This window comes from Hyperolius riggenbachi, chromosome 1, assembly GCF_040937935.1.
Source record: "Hyperolius riggenbachi isolate aHypRig1 chromosome 1, aHypRig1.pri, whole genome shotgun sequence".
Taxonomy (NCBI): domain Eukaryota; kingdom Metazoa; phylum Chordata; class Amphibia; order Anura; family Hyperoliidae; genus Hyperolius; species Hyperolius riggenbachi.
Window position 1 is genome coordinate 367,147,160 of NC_090646.1, and position 15,867 is coordinate 367,163,026.

At 44.0% G+C, this 15,867-nt stretch overlaps 1 protein-coding gene across 1 annotated transcript in view; it reads left to right on the forward strand.

Moving 5' to 3' along the window:
- The window catches only part of SRP72 (signal recognition particle 72), a 43,609-nt gene extending 28,139 nt beyond the window's left edge, over positions 1-15,470 (forward strand). Inside the window, exons 11-19 of the mRNA XM_068234264.1 lie at positions 600-672; positions 748-812; positions 1,119-1,214; positions 6,631-6,734; positions 7,309-7,386; positions 7,499-7,633; positions 10,769-10,806; positions 12,595-12,754; positions 14,983-15,470. Coding sequence (XP_068090365.1) covers positions 600-672; positions 748-812; positions 1,119-1,214; positions 6,631-6,734; positions 7,309-7,386; positions 7,499-7,633; positions 10,769-10,806; positions 12,595-12,754; positions 14,983-15,166 — 933 coding nt within the window. The 3' untranslated portion in view covers positions 15,167-15,470. The remainder of the gene's footprint in view (positions 1-599; positions 673-747; positions 813-1,118; positions 1,215-6,630; positions 6,735-7,308; positions 7,387-7,498; positions 7,634-10,768; positions 10,807-12,594; positions 12,755-14,982) is intronic.
- The last annotated feature ends 397 nt before the right edge of the window (positions 15,471-15,867 follow it).

A 15,867-nucleotide genomic window follows, 5' to 3' on the forward strand; every position in this document is an offset into this window, starting at 1 on the left:
CCCTTTGGTGTGCAGGTACCATGTGTTTGAGGACTTAGGTGCTAGAAAGAGCAGCTTTTGTCTGGTTCTAACCTAATTTGGTATTCAATGTGCCAATTTACATTCTGTAATTTTAGAAATTAAAATGAAAAAGGGGATGCAGATGTAGCAACAGGATATGATAATGAAATGCTGTAGGTGTAGGCTTTACATTTTGTTGTTTGGTTTTAAGCTCCGTATACACGCTTGATTACTGTCGTTATAAAATGTTTGATCCCTGAAAGTTTGCAGTGAACAAACCATGTTGATGCACGTTTGAATTCAACAATGGTACGCCAATGGTCTACTGGTCTAAACTGAAGTAATGCTGAGTAACCAATCTGACAGGATGGATAATTGCTTTCTTTTACCGTTGCTGAAACACTTTTGAGCGGTTCACAGCCGATACATTGTTCCTTGCTTGTTTTGGGCGATGGAGGTTGAGCGTTGGTACGGAGCTTATGAAAGTTTCTACAATGGGGAACATGCTTATGTTTACCAAAAATGTCTAATGAATCTCATCACATAACTTATTGCAATTGTCCTGAGGTGTAATGGTCTCCTCCTTTTATTCTCCACAGGAATTTGCTGACCAGCATCCTGAACATGCATCCCAAATCAAGCTAACAATGGCACAGTTGAAACTTGCCCAAGGTTCGTTATTGTTTTATGATCTTTTTGTATCTTCATCTTTGTTTTCCTGGTCAAGTTAATGATGTTTCTCTATAGGGAATGTCACCAAGGCATGCATGATTATGAAAACTATTAAAGAGCTTGAACATAAGCCTGGAATGGTAAGCTTAAATAATGTACCTCATTACAGTTTGATACTTGCTCTCCTACAACTTTAATTACCGGTAGTTGGTTTTTTTGGTTTTTGCCATCGATAATTCATGAAAATCAGAAAGTGAAATCCGCAAATGTTACTATATAGAAAGTGTTAAATGGGGAGTGGTATGTTAAGAATTCTGGCAGACTTAGGATCTACTGTATGGGCTGTAGCCACTAAAATGTCTCCTTACTTGTCATGACTCTTTTCTTGCTATATGTCTGAATATGGCTTTATCCTAAACGGGTTTTGTTTTTGTTACTTTGTGCAGGTCTCTGCCCTGGTTACAATGCACAGTCACGATGAGGACATTGACAGTGCCATAGAGGTCTTCAATCAGGCTATCAATTCATATCAAGAAAATCAAGTAAGTGATTTATTCAATAATGAATCATCACTTTTTGCTATGGAGAATCACAGTACAAAATTCACAGTATTTAGTACCCTAAAGAAGATGCAGAAATGTAGAAATCAGTAAAAGGTGAAGTGCCATAATCAACCATTCTGTTTTGACGTTTACTTTTGCTTCGCTAGTTTTTAACAGGTTTGACTAGTGAAAAATGTGTGTGTGTGTGTGTGTGTGTGTGTGTGTGACCAGCACAGGCACTCAACGGTACATTGACAGAGCTCTATGGGAAGGGGATGTGGCCTGCTAAATATGTAATACAAGCCGGATCCACGATACCAGGCTGAAAACACTGCAGACTGTAACTTTGCCTACCAGCACATCCCTACAACAGGTTTCCTGGCCCTACAATTCCAGACTTCTGCCTGCTTTTCAGTGCTGCCAGGATGCTAGCGCTTTACCAGCAGCAGCCATATATCCAGCAGTGAGGGAAGGAGGGCAGCGTCCTGATATCTCTTCTCTCCTGAGCTCCTCCTGTGGTCTTTAACTGTATGTAAAGAAAGAGGGAAGACTCTGCAGTTTTCTTCCGTCTTATGGTGCCCATAAATGGTACAATAAAAGCATTCGCTTTTCATGTTTGTTCGACCAAAACGATTAAATTGAAAATAATCCATTTTGTTGATAAATAAAAACGAATGATTCTGTCCAATAAAAATGCGATTTAACATGTTGGAAACCTTTTTATATTCGATCTAACAGAATAATCTATATATTATCTATTGGAAAAAATGAAAAAATTGTACCATGTATGGGCACCATTAGTACTGCTAGCTCTTGTGCAGTGTGCAGGCAGCAGTATCTCCTCAATTAGATGATGCATTGTGCATCTTAACCACAAGGTGGTGCTTAAGGCACGTCTAAGGGTCCATTCACGCTAGGAAGCTTTCAGAGCGATTTTCCCCAGAGCTTTCAATGGCTTGTGAATTGCTAGTGCTTTGAAAAGCACTAGTGTATTGTTTGGAATATGGCAGTGGTCTCACTGCGGCTATCACCAGCGAAAATCGGATATGCATTCAGTGATTATTCAGAGAATTTGGCGTCATCGTGGTTCAAATTTTAAAAAATCGTGATTTCTCAAAAATTGCATTCGCATTCAGTTAAAAAAAAAAAATCACTCTGCAAAACTCTAATGATTTTGCTATCTGTCAGGAACCGGCCCGCGGCACGCCTGCGTATACAGTTCCCGACTGCGGGTTTGACCAGATCAAGCGGGGAGCAGCCTTATTTGAGCTAAAACAAGGCTGGGACCCCTCAGAACACCTCTCACTGCCACCACTAGCTGTTCGCTAGACATTTCCACTCTGCTGTCGAGTCCTCAGCGCGCACTCTGTGCTTTCGTATTCGGGTCAGCTTTGCGCTTAGGCCGAATACGGGAACGCCACGCACCCACACACACAGTTGCAATCTTACACTGTAGTGAAGCAAAAACCCACTAACAGTCGTTCCGAACGATACTGTTAGCCACTCTGCTGTCGCTACTAGCACTGGCGTTTTTCGTACGTTGGGTCAGCTGCGCGCTTTAGGCCAACGTATGACAAACGCCCCTACACACAATGCAATTACAATTTCATATGGTAGTGTTACTCAAGCATACAATTAGGCATGGACTATACACAGTTGCACTTCAATCTCTTCTAGGCTATGAGTCTTAGTTTAGCACAGCAGAAGTCAAGTTTATTAAATAACGATTTAATATTCCATAAAAACGTGGAACGCAAAACAGATTTATTTACAAAAGATTACAACAAATAAAATAAAAAGTTACAAAGATAAAAGTTACAAAAATAAGAGGTTACAAGGATACACACCAAGCAATTTGCTTACCAAAATACAGGAATCCAGATAGAAGAACCTTGTACTTTTGTGGACGGACACAATTCTGGTTAGACCAGGAGTCCACTAGCTTGGGCCAGGAGACCAGCTGCCGATACCGTCAGGAGGGGACTGATTTGAGGTAGCTGTCCCCTGGTTTTTATAATGAAATATTCGCCTCGAGGCTGTAAGCCTGTGTGGACGGGGGGGGGGGGGGGGGGGGGGGGGCTAGATTTAATTACATCCTCAGTCATAATTGGATTTCCAGCTGATCAAAGATAAGGATATAGTTTGCACCTCCACCAATAATTTAATTTCCACAGGTAGAAAATGGTATCAAAAGGACTTCACCCCTTCAATAATTTCCAGTAGGCTGTCAAATACATTTCAAACATTCAGGTGTCAGCTTCCCACCTGCCCCCAAGACTCTAACAGGCTTGCCTTGTATAATGGGACAATGGTTGACATCAGACTCAAAAGCCATGCCGACCAGCCTATTCTTCCTCAATTGGCAGCTAATTAGCAGTAGACACAGTTTCCCCTGCTGGACAATGGGGCAGAGGTAATGGACATCTACATACAGAATTACATTAGACTTCAGTTTACTCTGGCCAGGTGACCAATTACTCCCAAGCACAATACACATCTGAGGTTTTACCCAGTAGACAGAAACAGGACAGAAATATGTTCTGTTATTATCCTTAACAGCATCAGCACCCCAATATATCACCACACTATCGTTTTGTGATCCCAAGTGTGAACGGGCCCTTAGTGGCATATGCTTAAAAACTGCACTCATACAATATATCAGGGCTGTGTAGTAGGAGTTGGAGCAATTTTGGGTACCCGGAGTCAGAGTTGTCGTCTGAGTCGGTGATTTCATAAACTGAGGAGTCAGTCGGATGATTTTTGTACAAAATCCATAGCCCTGGTAAGTATTAGACTAAGGAGTTGGAGTCGGAGCCGTTTTGGGTACATGGAGTTGGGAGTCGGTGGTTTCATAAACTGAGGAGTCGGAAGATTTTTGTACCGACTCCACAGCTCTGCAATATATCACGTTTCAGTGATAGTCAGTAGTCTTTAGCATTTTATGCATGTCAATGGATCTAGGAGGCATTTTTACTCCATTACACAGTGCATTTATTGCTCAGAATATATAATGGCTACGATATGCATGGATACACCTACCGGTATGTCTCAGACAAACTGGTCTGAGACACACCTACCGGTATGTCTCAGACCAGTTTGTCTGGTAGGGTTTGTTTGTGTTTAGCCTTGTGTGTTAATCTGTCACACCCTGCAAAACCTAACAGTATGACAAAACTAATGTGAATGATCCATTTATTTTCATTTCAGTTCTATTCACATCAATTTGGTTAGTCATTTATAAAGGTTTTATGCTCGCATATGCATTCTTTAGATTTTTGATAGAATTGAAATGATTTACCATTTTTTAGGTTTTCATGTTTGCATCCCATTGGAAAGGTGTTTTTTTTTTTTTTTTTTTTTTTGGGGGGGTTTTTTTTTTTTTTTTTTTTTTTTTTTTTTGCCATACAGACTGTTCCAGGAGATTGCAAATCAGTGGTAACCCTTGCACTTAAAACTTTCACTTGCAGCAGCACACAACTGCAAACTGGCAATTAAAATGCAGGCAGCATGGTGGTGTAGTGGATATCCCTCTCCCCTTGCAGTGCTGGGTCCCTGGTTTAAACTCCAGACAGGGCACTATCTTCAGAGTTTGTATGTTCTCCATGTGTCTGTGTAGGATACCTTCACACACTCCAGTTTCCTCCCACATCTCCCTTCTCCCCCCCCCCCCCCCCCCCCCTCTTTAAAAAAAAAAAAAAAAAAAAAAAAAGCCCTGCAGCTAAATTAATTGGCTTCCCTCTAAATTGTCCCTAGATTATGATGGGCATATGATATAGAGTGTGAGCTCCTTTTGAGGGGAATTTACTGTAGGGCTGTGGAGTCGGTACAAAAATAATCTGACTCCAATCCCTCAGTTTATGAAACCTCCAACTCCAGTTACCCAAAATGGGTCTGACTTTGACTCCAACTCCTTAGTCTAATACTTACCAGGGCTGTAGATTTGGTACAAAAATCGTGTAACTCCTCAGATTATAGAACCTCCAACTCCGACACCATGTACCCAATATCTCTCTCTCTCTCTCTCTCTCTCTCTCTCGTAGCGATTTCCACGTACTGCACATGTGCAGAACGCTCTTAGCTACGGGAGTGCGATCAGGTTGAGCACGGCTCAGGGCCGCGCATGTGCAGTAGCTACTGGCAGGTGGCCGGAGGGGATCAGGAGGACGTTGTGGTCACAGTACGAGTACAGAGGGCTAGAAGGAGCCCCAGGTAAGTTTAAAACCCTTTTTATTTCCCCTTGAAGAGAAGCCGAGGTGGGTTTGAAGAATATTATCTGCATACAGAGGCTGGATCTGCCTATACAGCCCAGCCTCTGTTGCTATCCCAAACCCCCCTAAGGTCCCCCTGCACTTTGCAATCCCTCATTAATCACAGCCACGCTGCTGACAAACAGCTTGTCAGAGCTGGCTGTGTTTATCTCTATAGTGTCAGTCTGCTGCTCTCCCCGCCTCCTGCAGAACTCCAGTCCCCGCCTGCATCCCTTCCCTCCCTGCTGATTGGAGGGAAGGGACGGGGGCAGGGACCGGAGCTATGCAGGAGGCGGGGGAGCAGCTGAGACTGACACTACAGATGTAAACACAGCCTCACAGCACGGCTGTAATTTATGAGGGATTGCAGAGTGCAGGGGGACCTTAGGGGGGTTTGGGATAGCAACAGAGGCTGGGCTGTATAGGCAGATCCAGCCTCTGTATGCAGATAACATTCTTTAAACACACCTCGGGTTCTCTTTAAGCTTCCCTTTTAACCTCTAAATAATAATTATTAAAAAAAACACACATATATGCATCCAACCACCCATTTAAGGAGCTATTGCTTTCTTACACCAGGGTATTTATTGCTTCTTGTGAAACTATTGTGTATTTTTTTTTTCATTAGTGTAACGTCACACCAGACATAAAAGTGGTTTCTGCATCGAATTCTACAAATAGACAAGTCAATGAGCCCATGCTAGCTATAGGGTCTGTTCAGACTTCTCTGTTTTATTTCTCAGCAGAATCAAAATGCAAACTTGGAATCTGCAAGACTTTTCTGGACACCGCAGAAGTTGCGGATGCCTACCGAGACATTGAAAGCCTATTGGGACAGACCGTGTCTGTTCTCACTAGACCTTTTTCCTATCCATACTTATGTCTTCTCACCTGTCTCCTGTCTTGTAACCTTCCTCTGCATGGCACCCGTCACCCCCCCCCCCCCCCTCCCCTCGGCAACTGCCCATTGGATTGAAATTAACCAACCGTGATCTTCCATTCCAGATTTTCTTAGTTTATCTTAGTTTTATACATCCTGTTTTGGGAGCCCATGAACTTCAAGTAATGAAGCAACTCCTGACTATTTAGCTGGGTTGTTGTAATTCACGTGTTGTCAGCAATCAGACATAATGCACAAACTTAATATTAATTTTCTTCTGTATTTGCAGCCGAATTCTCCAGCTCATCTGTCATTAATTAGAGAAGCTGCTAATTTCAAATTAAAACATGGAAGGAAGAAGGAGGCAATCAGTGATCTCGAGCAGTTATGGAAGTAAGTTTTTGTTCTACCTTGCAATGTATGTGGGCTACGCATACTTGATGTTTTTGCATTTGATTTACATTTGTATGTCTTGTTTGAAAGTAGACCTGTGTGTGTTTTGCATGTATAGGTCCTAAAGGCTCTGATGGTCAGTGATTACATTCCTTACCTGCTATAAACCTCTTGGCCTATCCCCCTTCTGTCTAAGCTGCCAGGAAGCATTTGATGCAAAATGACTGTTCAGCCCTGTCCACTCTTTATACATGGTGCACTACTGGCCCACCCCTTCGCCTTATGTGATTTCCACCAGCCTAGGCATGGCAGAATTGCCTGGAGATAAACGTGCATAGGGGGATCATGCCAGGCAGCATATGGTGGTGGTCACATGATGCCCCTGGAGGAGGGGTAACCTTACTGCTTATTTTAGAGGGTTCAAAGCTACATGATACAACTGATAGCATGGACTGACAGTAAAATACTGAATACTGAGCCTAATGGCTAAGTGATTAGCATTTCTGCTTTATAATTCTGAACACCTTTATATTTGCATAGCTTTATCTGTATTAAATCTCTCATTGGATTACAGGCAGAATCCCAAGGACATCCATACTTTGGCTCAACTCATCTCTGCATACTCACTTGTGGACGCTAATAAAGCAAAAATGTATCCTTTTATGGTTTACTTTATTTACAGTATTTGTGTAGACTGTTGTGAATTTTGGTTTATATTTATCACACAACTTTACATGCTGTTATCCTTACATTAAGTTATTCAGCCTGAGTAAGCATTTGCCTTCTTCTGACACTATGCACTTGAAAGTGGATGTGGATGCCTTAGAAAATTCCGCTGGTGTAACATTTATTCGAAAAAAGCCTGCTAAAGCCCCTGGAGAGCAAGCCAAGGAGCAAGGGTAAGTTAGAGTGCTCAGTGACCCAGCTTGGGCAGCTATTGCCAGCCTTCAGTGCTATTAAGCATGGCATTGAAAAGAGCCGCTTAAAGGGTACATGATGCCAAAGCTATAATTACATTTTTATACTTACCCGCAGGGGTGAGCCTGGGGTGCCTGGCACCTGGGTGCAAGACTTTCTCTGGCGCCTATGGGAGTGATTCAATTAACCGCGCCCAACCACATAACCACACCCATGTCCTGCCTAATCACACCCACACCTTCCACCTCTTTACGCATGCATGTGATACCCCATTCCTACCCCTCTTCCATGGGCTTGCTCCTGGCTGGCTTTGGCTTCCTGCGAGTCTGCTAGTCTCTGGACTGACTCAGGCTGAGAGGCTCTGCGAGTGCGACGCAGTCACACACTGCATATTTATGGCTGCCTGCGGCCACCCTACTCTCGCTTGCTGACGTCGGCTCCTCCCCCCTGCCAAGCCCAAGGTGGGCTGCCTGTATCTTTCCCGTTGCACCACGCAGCCTGCCAGTGTTGCCACCCTTTCACGTTATTTTTTTACTGACAAAAGATTATTTTTACTGACAAAATTTCCCCACTAAATGCACATAAGAGACAGCTTTTCCCCATGTAAATGCACATAACGAGACTGCTTTTCACCAGTAAATGCACATAATGACAAACAGCCAGTGTCCCCAGAATATATAGCCAGGGATAGGCAGGTGTATATGTGCCCAGCCTAGGTAGCCAGGGGGTTATGTGTGCCCAGCCTAGGTAGCCAGGGGGTTATGTGTGCCCAGCCTAGGTAGCCAGGGGGTTATGTGTGCCCAGCCTAGGTAGCCAGGGGGTTATGTGTGCCCAGCCTAGGTAGCCAGGGGGTTATGTGTGCCCAGCCTAGGTAGCCAGGGGGTTATGTGTGCCCAGCCTAGGTAGCCAGGGGGTTATGTGTGCCCAGCCTAGGTAGCCAGGGGGTTATGTGTGCCCAGCCTAGGTAGCCAGGGGGTTATGTGTGCCCAGCCTAGGTAGCCAGGGGGTTATGTGTGCCCAGCCTAGGTAGCCAGGGGGTTATGTGTGCCCAGCCTAGGTAGCCAGGGGGTTATGTGTGCCCAGCCTAGGTAGCCAGGGGGTTATGTGTGCCCAGCCTAGGTAGCCAGGGGGTTATGTGTGCCCAGCCTAGGTAGCCAGGGGGTTATGTGTGCCCAGCCTAGGTAGCCAGGGGGTTATGTGTGCCCAGCCTAGGTAGCCAGGGGGTTATGTGTGCCCAGCCTAGGGAGCCAGGGGGTTATGTGTGCCCAGCCTAGGGAGCCAGGGGGTTATGTGTGCCCAGCCTAGGGAGCCAGGGGGTTATGTGTGCCCAGCCTAGGTAGCCAGTGACAGGAGCGCTCCCCTCCCCTCTAGCTGCTGCCGCCGCCGCTCCACCCTCACCTTGCCGCAGCTTCAGACCTCAATCAGCGGGCGACCCGACCAGTAAGAGGGCGCTGGACGCACCCGCTCTATATGCGGAAGTGATGTCACTTCCGCATATCAGTGCGGCGTGCTAGGTCCTAGCGCCCGCCCGCCTGATCGAGGTCTGACGTGGCGGCGCCGGCGGGTAGAGGGAGCGAGCGAGCGAGCTTCGGCCACACAGGGGGAGAGCGGCGACCGGGCGGCGCCTCTCAGAGGCAGGCGCCTGGGTGCCTTGCACCCGCCCAGGCTCGGCCCTGCTTACCCGGGGCTTCTTCTAGCCCCTAGAAGTCTCTGTGTCCTTCGCCGCAGTTCCACAGTCACCAAGTCTTCAGTGGTCCCCTCTGTAGCGGCTGTCCGACTCAGCAGGGTATGCTGCTTTTGCGCAAGCGCGGGTGCATGCACTAGAGGTCATGCACAGGAACCGTGCACCTGAGTACAACATTTCCGGCCACTGAAGCATGACATTGTGCAGGTGCAGAAACCGCTGCTATGGAGGGGACCACAGAAGAAGCCCCAGGTAAGTAATGTAAATGTAATTATAGCAAAACATCAAAATGAATTTCCGCACACTCATGCAAATACTCATGCGAATCCATTTACAAAAATCATGCAGCAATCAATGCTGTCCCTACAGCCAAGTTAAAAGCTGGGGTTTTCGTTACAAGAATAAAGTCTCTTGCTTAGTCACATACACCGCGTAGAGGTAGCCCATTGTCATATGTGTTTTAAAACGTAATTATAGTTTTGGCCTTATGTATCCTTTAACCTCCTTGGCGGTAATCCCAGGCTGGGGTTGGGATGGAAAACCACAGCTCAGAGCAGTAATCCAGAACTCTGCTAGGGGTAGCCGCCCGAGGCTGTGTGCAGAGCAACGCGCGCAGCGGGCATTTTTGCATACCTCCCAGGGATCTCGACGTCGGCCGCCATTCTTCTTCCTCTGCTCCGAGGCTCTACTGCCTCCTGGTAAGATCGCTGGCTGTCGTAATGAAAGCCAGCAATCTCACTTGAGAGTTGCAGCTCCACCCGGAGGATGGAGGGAAAACTGCAGCACTGGAGCCAGGGAGGTGTGAGTGATTGTGGACCTGCTGCAGATCTCCCTGGCAGCATGTTTTTCCAGGTTTTAGGGTCTGAAAGGGTGCAAAAAATGACACTGCTTTTAGACCCTAAAATCCGGCAAGAATCAAATCGCCAAGGGGGTTAAGCAGTAATCCATATGATTGTAGTCAACTTTTTTTGCCTTCTGTTTATATAAGTCAGCTCATTTAACTGTGAATTTTGATTGGGTGCTGTTGGTAACTGTGTTTTGCATTTTTTCTATTATATTCACATTTTGTGATGGTTTATAAACTGATATGCTAACTAATCTATTTAAAAAAAATCACCTTTCACATTTTTGGTGCACCATAAGGGTACCTGATCATGAGGACCAAGAGAAGTATAGCTAGTATCAAGGTAGCAGGGTCAAAATAAGTTAGATGATGTTAGCATTATTCTTTTAATTTGTATTTGGCTTTGTGTAGGTTCAGGTTAGTCTGAATAGATCTAAACATTGTACAGCAATCCTAGGGCAAAAGTGCTTGCAACTGAAACTTGCTTTCCTTTCCTCAGAATTGAGAGTTTAAAACTTGGCAAAAAATATATATAAATAACAGTTTTTTTTGTTTTTTTTTTATATTATTTTTCTCTTACATATGCAGTCAAGAGGAACTCAAGAAAAAGAAGAAAAAAAAGAAAGGTATTTATGAATCAAATAATGTAAAAGGATCTACTGTTAATGTTTATGTAGCTTTTGAACCGCCTGTATCTGCATATGTGCCATACTGTAAAAATGGTTGACTCAAGTATGAACCGGAGGGGACTTCCCTTCTGCTGGTGCTATCACCATACTGCTTCCTCTGCCAATCTCGCTTTGGTCCCCAAGCTGATCTAGTTTGTATCCCTTAGCATCGTGCATGCTCCTAAGACCATTCCAACACACATACACAGCATAAAGTGCTGAAAGATACCCAATGCAGTAAAACCATTTTATCCATCACTGGCACAGCTAATAACATCAAAATTCTTAAGGCCCATACCCACCTTGTGATTTTGATTCTTCAGACGATTGTTTTTTTTTTTTGTTTTTTGGTTTTTTGGGGTTTTTTTAGCGAACGTTTCCACGATCTCGCAATGAGGCTACAGGCATGCGATTAGGTAAACAACACTTTGCAACATGCTGTGATAAGGACCATCATGGCAGATTGCATCTGTAAAATCCTTGATGATTCCCATGCAAAGTGCTGCGATCGTTTGAACTCTCGTTTGCACCCATCATGTGTTTCCTCGTCCTGATTCCTGTAACTTCATTTGTCGGGAAGTGTTGCTTTGAGGTTCTACAATTCATCAGCAGGTTTACACAGCTCCTGTTCCCAGTGGGAATCTAAACATACTATATAAGAATGAGTTGAATTGCTCCTTCAGAAGCCTTACCATCCCCATGTATTAACAGACTGATACACAAAGGAGGTTATGAAAAAAAATAAGATGCTTACCTTAGTTGAAAGCCTCTGCATAGTTCAGAGGCTGCATAAATCCTCCTATGGCCCACCGCTCCATTTCAGGGTCTTTCAACTGCCCAGGGCCTCAAAAATAAAGGAAAATAACATAGTGCAGTATTTTGCAACTCAAAATACAGCCCAGTCCGTGGCATTTGGCACCAGCGGGGATCGCCTGAAGCCGGACACGTGCTTGCCGGTTGCTTGAGCCGAAAGAGCACAAACACTGCTCCCCCCAATACTCACCAAGCTTTCAGCTAGGTGTTGTAGTCTCCCTGCAGCTCCTGGCGGCTTTCCAGCGTCTTCCGTGCATGTGAGCCGATGTGTCACCCGACCTCTGCATTTGTTCAGGTGAGACACCGGCTTCCGTGCACGGTGCTGTAAAGCCGTTAGGAGCTGCAGGGAAGACTACAACACATCCCTGAAGGCTCGGTAACTATCCAAACGAAGAAGAAGAAAAAAGTCCACGTTATCTATCAGATTAAAACAAAAGTGAGAGCTCTAAGATAGAGGAAACAATATGTGTACTGTCCTACCCAGGACAGGTCTCACCTGAATGCAATGCGGCTGGGGAGACCTGTCCTGGGTAGGATAGTACACATATCGTTTCTTCTATCTCCGAGTGCCCTCTTGTTTTTAATCTCATTTTAGTGGATCTAATAGAGCTGCCTACATTGGATTGCCTGATCGCGCCTTGGCAGTAAACCCTTATACCACACTACTCACGTCATCCATCAGGCATGCTGGTTAGTTGAGACTTCCAGTTGCTTGACTTCCGGGTAATGAGGACTCTGCTGTACTGCACTGTTATCATTTTCCCTTTTTTTTTTTTTTTTGTTATGCACTGAGAATATTCAAGGGGAGTCAATTGGACTGTTCAAAAGTGAATCTGACACGTCATTGTGGATAAGTGACTTTCACATACTGTTTTGAGTGCCAACACCATTTTTTTTTTTTTATCACACCTGGTAATCTGCTTCATATTTTAGGCAAGCTACCAAAGAACTATGACCCCAAAGTAACTCCAGATCCAGAAAGATGGCTTCCAATGAGAGAACGTTCATACTACCGTGGTAAGAAGAAGGGGAAGAAGAAGGAACAGATTGGCAAAGGAACCCAAGGGGCCACTTCAGCTGCAGCTGCTGAACTGTAAGTAAATCTTATTTAAAGACCTGATGCAGTAGTACTAAGTATTGAACTGGAGTGTTTATATTTTACTACAGTGAAATTGTAAGACAACTCATAATTTATCAGACGCTGGCCCATCCAGTGTATTTCAGTGACTTATTCATATTATATACAATGTGATGTGGTAGCTTTTGAAATGCTCTGCAGGATCTATTTTTAATCGTTGGTCAGTGGTGCTATTCCCTGTAGTGAAACAGGTACGTGTGTGTTTTACCAAAACTTGGTGGCCTTGCGTTGTAGTATGGCCCATAAGCCACCTGTACTTATCATGTAAACACTGCTGTATAGTTGTCTGCAATAATGACTTTAAACTCTGGAGTAGTATATTATCTACAAAGTTTTTGAGTGTAAAGGTGGCCATACATTTGGCGACCGATCGACCATCCATTATTATTATTGGAATTGGATGAAAATTGGTGCCGCCAAGTACAGGGCCAATCGACAATGCGATGCCTAGTTCATTGCTAGATGTGTGGCTACCTTAAGTGTACTTATACCTGAGGTTTCTTAAAATTGCTTAAAGGGAACCTGAAGTGAGAGGATATGGTGGCTGGCATATTTATTTTCTTTTAAGCAATAATAGTTGCTTGGCATCCTACTGATCAGGTTGGCTGCAGTAGTGTCTGAATCATGCATTTAAAACAAGCATGTGGAAAATGCAGTCAGACTTGAGTCATAGCACTTGATATGCATGCTTGTTCAGAGTCAATGGCTTGAAGTGTTAGAGGATCAGCAGGACAGCCAGGCAATCTGCATTATTTATAAGGAAATATGTTGGCCTATATATCCCTCTCAGTTCTGGTGTGCTTGAATGTGAGGCTCTGATCAGTAATGCAGAATACTTGTATTACTAATGTTTCCATTACAAAAAATAACTTCCGTTGTCCGTGCTCTTGATATCCTGTTATCTGTGTATTCTAAAATGCTAATTTCATCTGCACAGGGATAAAGATAGAGGTAATCTTATTATTCGGGTGGAGGAGTGTCCCTACAGAGCTATACACACCATGGCTGGTACATAACCATATGCATTTCTCTTGGATAGGCAAAACAATATATACAGCTCAGAATCTTTCTCGATCAGAATGAGATTGAGCATGCTGGAAAATATCAATTCAAATACTGGCTCATTCCAGGTGTATGTCATTTTGATTCATTTTTGATGTATATCAAATCAGAAAAAATTGACTGGATGTAGAAGAAAGCTAGCATACATGCATATGCAATTTCTTTCAAATTATGATTCGTTTTACAATGTCAGAAATATTTATCTGATCACTCACTGAAGTGAAAATTGCATGGTGTATTCCAGGCTTTAGAGCAGAGGTCTCAAACTCAATTTACCTGGGGGCCGCAGGAGGCAAAGTCAGGATGAGGCTGGGCCGCATAAGGAATTTCACAATCGCGGCGCGTCGCCGCCTCTGCCCACCCCTCTCACTCTTCCTTCACAGAGAGGGGCGGGGAGAGGCGGCGATTGACGTCAGGAGGGGCAGAGCTGAAGCTGAAAGCTCTGCCCCTTCCAGGAAATGTCAGCGGATTGCCCCCCGGGCGATTTGGGGGCTCTGCAGCCCTCGTTTAGCGGCGGGGATGCGGCGGATTAATTGGGGGCACTGAAGTGAACTGTAAGGAAGCTTTTGCCAGCGAGGGCCACAAAATATTGTATCGAGGGCCGCAAATGGCCCGCGGGCCGCAAGTTTGAGACCCCTGCTTTAGAGTAAAGGTAGGCAATAATAATGCTGAGTTTTCAATGGATTAGATCCATAATAAAGGGAAGTTTAACGAAAAGGGAAGGAGAAAAAAATTTTCTAGCCGTTTCTCAGTCTGTGTCCAGTTGTTTTTGTTGATTGAATATTGATTGAGAAAGGCTGTTTTGTGAGACTGAGGATATAGTAGCACAAGATGTGTGGTTTGGGGGTGGGGGGGGATTGTGCATCTAGTTATCAGTATAAGCACACAGTAACCGCATATACTGTACTTTCTAGGGATGACAACATTGGGCTTTTGTCCAATATATTTCAGTTAATATCTAATACGATGCTGAGGACAACAGACCATACATTATTTGTGGTTGAGTACTCTTTTGTAGTATATTAGCTATGGATTACAGAAGTAAGACTAGGGCAATTCTATGTTGTACCTTACATTGCAGATAATTTGTCCTGTCTAATTCTCTTTATTTCCTCTCCTAGGGATGCAAGTAAAACAGCCAGCAGTCCACCAACATCTCCAAGACCCGGGGTGGCAACAGCTGGAGGCAGTTCAACAGTTAACAGCAATGTTATTCCCCCCAGGCAATCCAAGCCTGTGGGAGCTGCTGGCACAAAGAAAAAAACACAACAAAAGAAAAAGAAAGGAGGAAAAGGTGGCTGGTGATGGAGGATAACCTTCAAAATAACTGTTAAACAACTGCCACCAATTATTTATGTCTTACATGTGCTATTTAAGGCACATATTTTTATCACGCTAAATGGGTGGATCACCCTTTCAAATTCTATTTCTGTTTTGGAAAAGTCACTGGCGGTTACTTTATTTTTTTTCCCCTCCCCATTGGTATGCCTTCATTTTCCTCAGGTCTAATTTGATGTTCGAACCACCTTCCACTAGGAAGACTTTCCAGCTGTTTAAGGATGAGGTTTTAAATTTAATTATGCATTAAATAAATCATGGTTAAAGCCTGGAGCATTGTTTCTAAACTATCAATGAAAAAACTAATCAATGAAAAAATGGCATATATTCCATTAAGCAGCAGCAGGGACAGTTTTTTTTTTTTTTTTTTTTTTTTTTTTTTTTTTTTTTCTTTCTAAAATGTTGTGGTAAAGCCTGTTTCCAATGTATCTTTACATATAAAATTGTTTTGCAAAATTCTTATATTTTTGCAGTACAACAGAAACTTGTAGTTGCAGTGGCATACAGGCTCAAAGATCCTAATTGTCAACAGCAGGTTGCATCTTTTTATTCCCTCTGTCTGTCCATTGGCTGTCAGTAACTAGGGAGGCATGGCTACAGCAGGGATATCGCACTCTCGCATGACATATCTACCTAAAGCCACATTCACACACTAGATTTACAGATGT